We start from the raw sequence: 1,147 nt of genomic DNA, 5'->3' as shown, positions 1-1,147 counted from the left end.
TTCCCCCAAGGCCTTCATCATATCTCCTCCTCTAGGGCCAATTTAATGTCCCCTCTGACTCCAGAGCAGTCACTTTAGAATACAAAAGGACCACCTTCTACCCTCAAGGAGAAGAGGTCAGAAGTGAAAGAAAAAGAAACGAAGAGCCCTGACAGCACCCCAAGTCTTCATTCAGAAGGAAACTGTGGCAGAGGACAGGAGAGGGGGGGTGGGGGGTTGAGGAAGCAGAGGTAAGGCGGGGAGGTGACAAGAGTGTGCCCTTGGGGGTAGGCAGGACGGGAGTGGGACGGAGATAAGCAAAAGGCGTGGGACGCTCAAGGGTTAGTCGATTGAATGGGGAGTGGACCGCCTTACGGGGAAGGGAGGGGTGCCACCGGGCGAGGACGGGGATCTGGCCACTTGGAGGAGGAGAAATGTGTGTGTTGGAGAGGAGGACCGGGAGGTGGATGTAACAGGGGAAAGTGGAGGGGAAGAAAGGGTAGGGATGATGAGCAGGAAACGGTGGAGTCACCGGGGAGGTGGGAGGGGGAGAATGGATGGCAACCGGGAAGGTGGGGAGGGATGGAGTGGGGGGGTCGGGCTGCGTGGAATGCCGGGAACTGGGGCTCGAGGAGACCCCGAGGGAGGAGGAGCGGGAATTCTCGAGCGGAGAAGCGGGAAGCGGGGGTTCTAGGGAGGCAAGGGCGGGAAAGAGGCCGTCCCCGCACGGAGGGGTGTGTGAAGGCACGCCGGGGTCGCGAGGAGACTGGGTCTGGAGGGGAGGGGGGGCTGCAGGGGAGGGGTGCTCCGCACCCCGTCTGAGTGCACAAGGCGGGAATGTCCTAGCGTCTCCCGAGGGTCATGCCGGAGTCCCCGTAGTCTTCCGAGGGCCAGGCTCAAGGTCCCTCCGAGCCAGGGATCCTGAGGGCCGGTCCCCCCATGGCGGGGCGGGGGTTCCCCGGAGTCCTCTCGTGGCCAGAGTGGCACACATCCCCCGCACCGGGTCCCAGGCCTCCTTCCTACCTATGCCGGGCGCCACATAGACGAAGTAGAGCAGCGAGGACGAGAGCGAGAAGAAGAAGAGCGCGGCGAGCAGCGAGCGGCGCGGCAGCCGCAGCAGCCCCCGGCGGACGCGCATGCTGCAGCCGGGCGACCGCTCGAGGGCCGG

At 64.2% G+C, this 1,147-nt stretch overlaps 1 protein-coding gene across 2 annotated transcripts in view; it reads right to left on the bottom strand.

The window, feature by feature from the left end:
- The window catches only part of B4GALT5 (beta-1,4-galactosyltransferase 5), a 72,330-nt gene extending 71,189 nt beyond the window's left edge, over positions 1–1,141 (bottom strand). For both annotated transcript variants that reach the window (XM_011365984.1, XM_023534053.1), the window contains exon 1: positions 1,003–1,141. In XM_011365984.1, the coding sequence (XP_011364286.1) occupies positions 1,003–1,117 (115 nt within the window). In that variant the 5' untranslated portion in view covers positions 1,118–1,141. The remainder of the gene's footprint in view (positions 1–1,002) is intronic.
- Between the last annotated feature and the right edge of the window lie 6 nt (positions 1,142–1,147).

This window comes from Pteropus vampyrus, unplaced genomic scaffold (assembly GCF_000151845.1).
Source record: "Pteropus vampyrus isolate Shadow unplaced genomic scaffold, Pvam_2.0 Scaffold117, whole genome shotgun sequence".
In the NCBI taxonomy this organism is placed as follows: Eukaryota; Metazoa; Chordata; class Mammalia; order Chiroptera; family Pteropodidae; genus Pteropus; species Pteropus vampyrus.
This window is presented reverse-complemented; position numbering and strand designations above follow the sequence as displayed.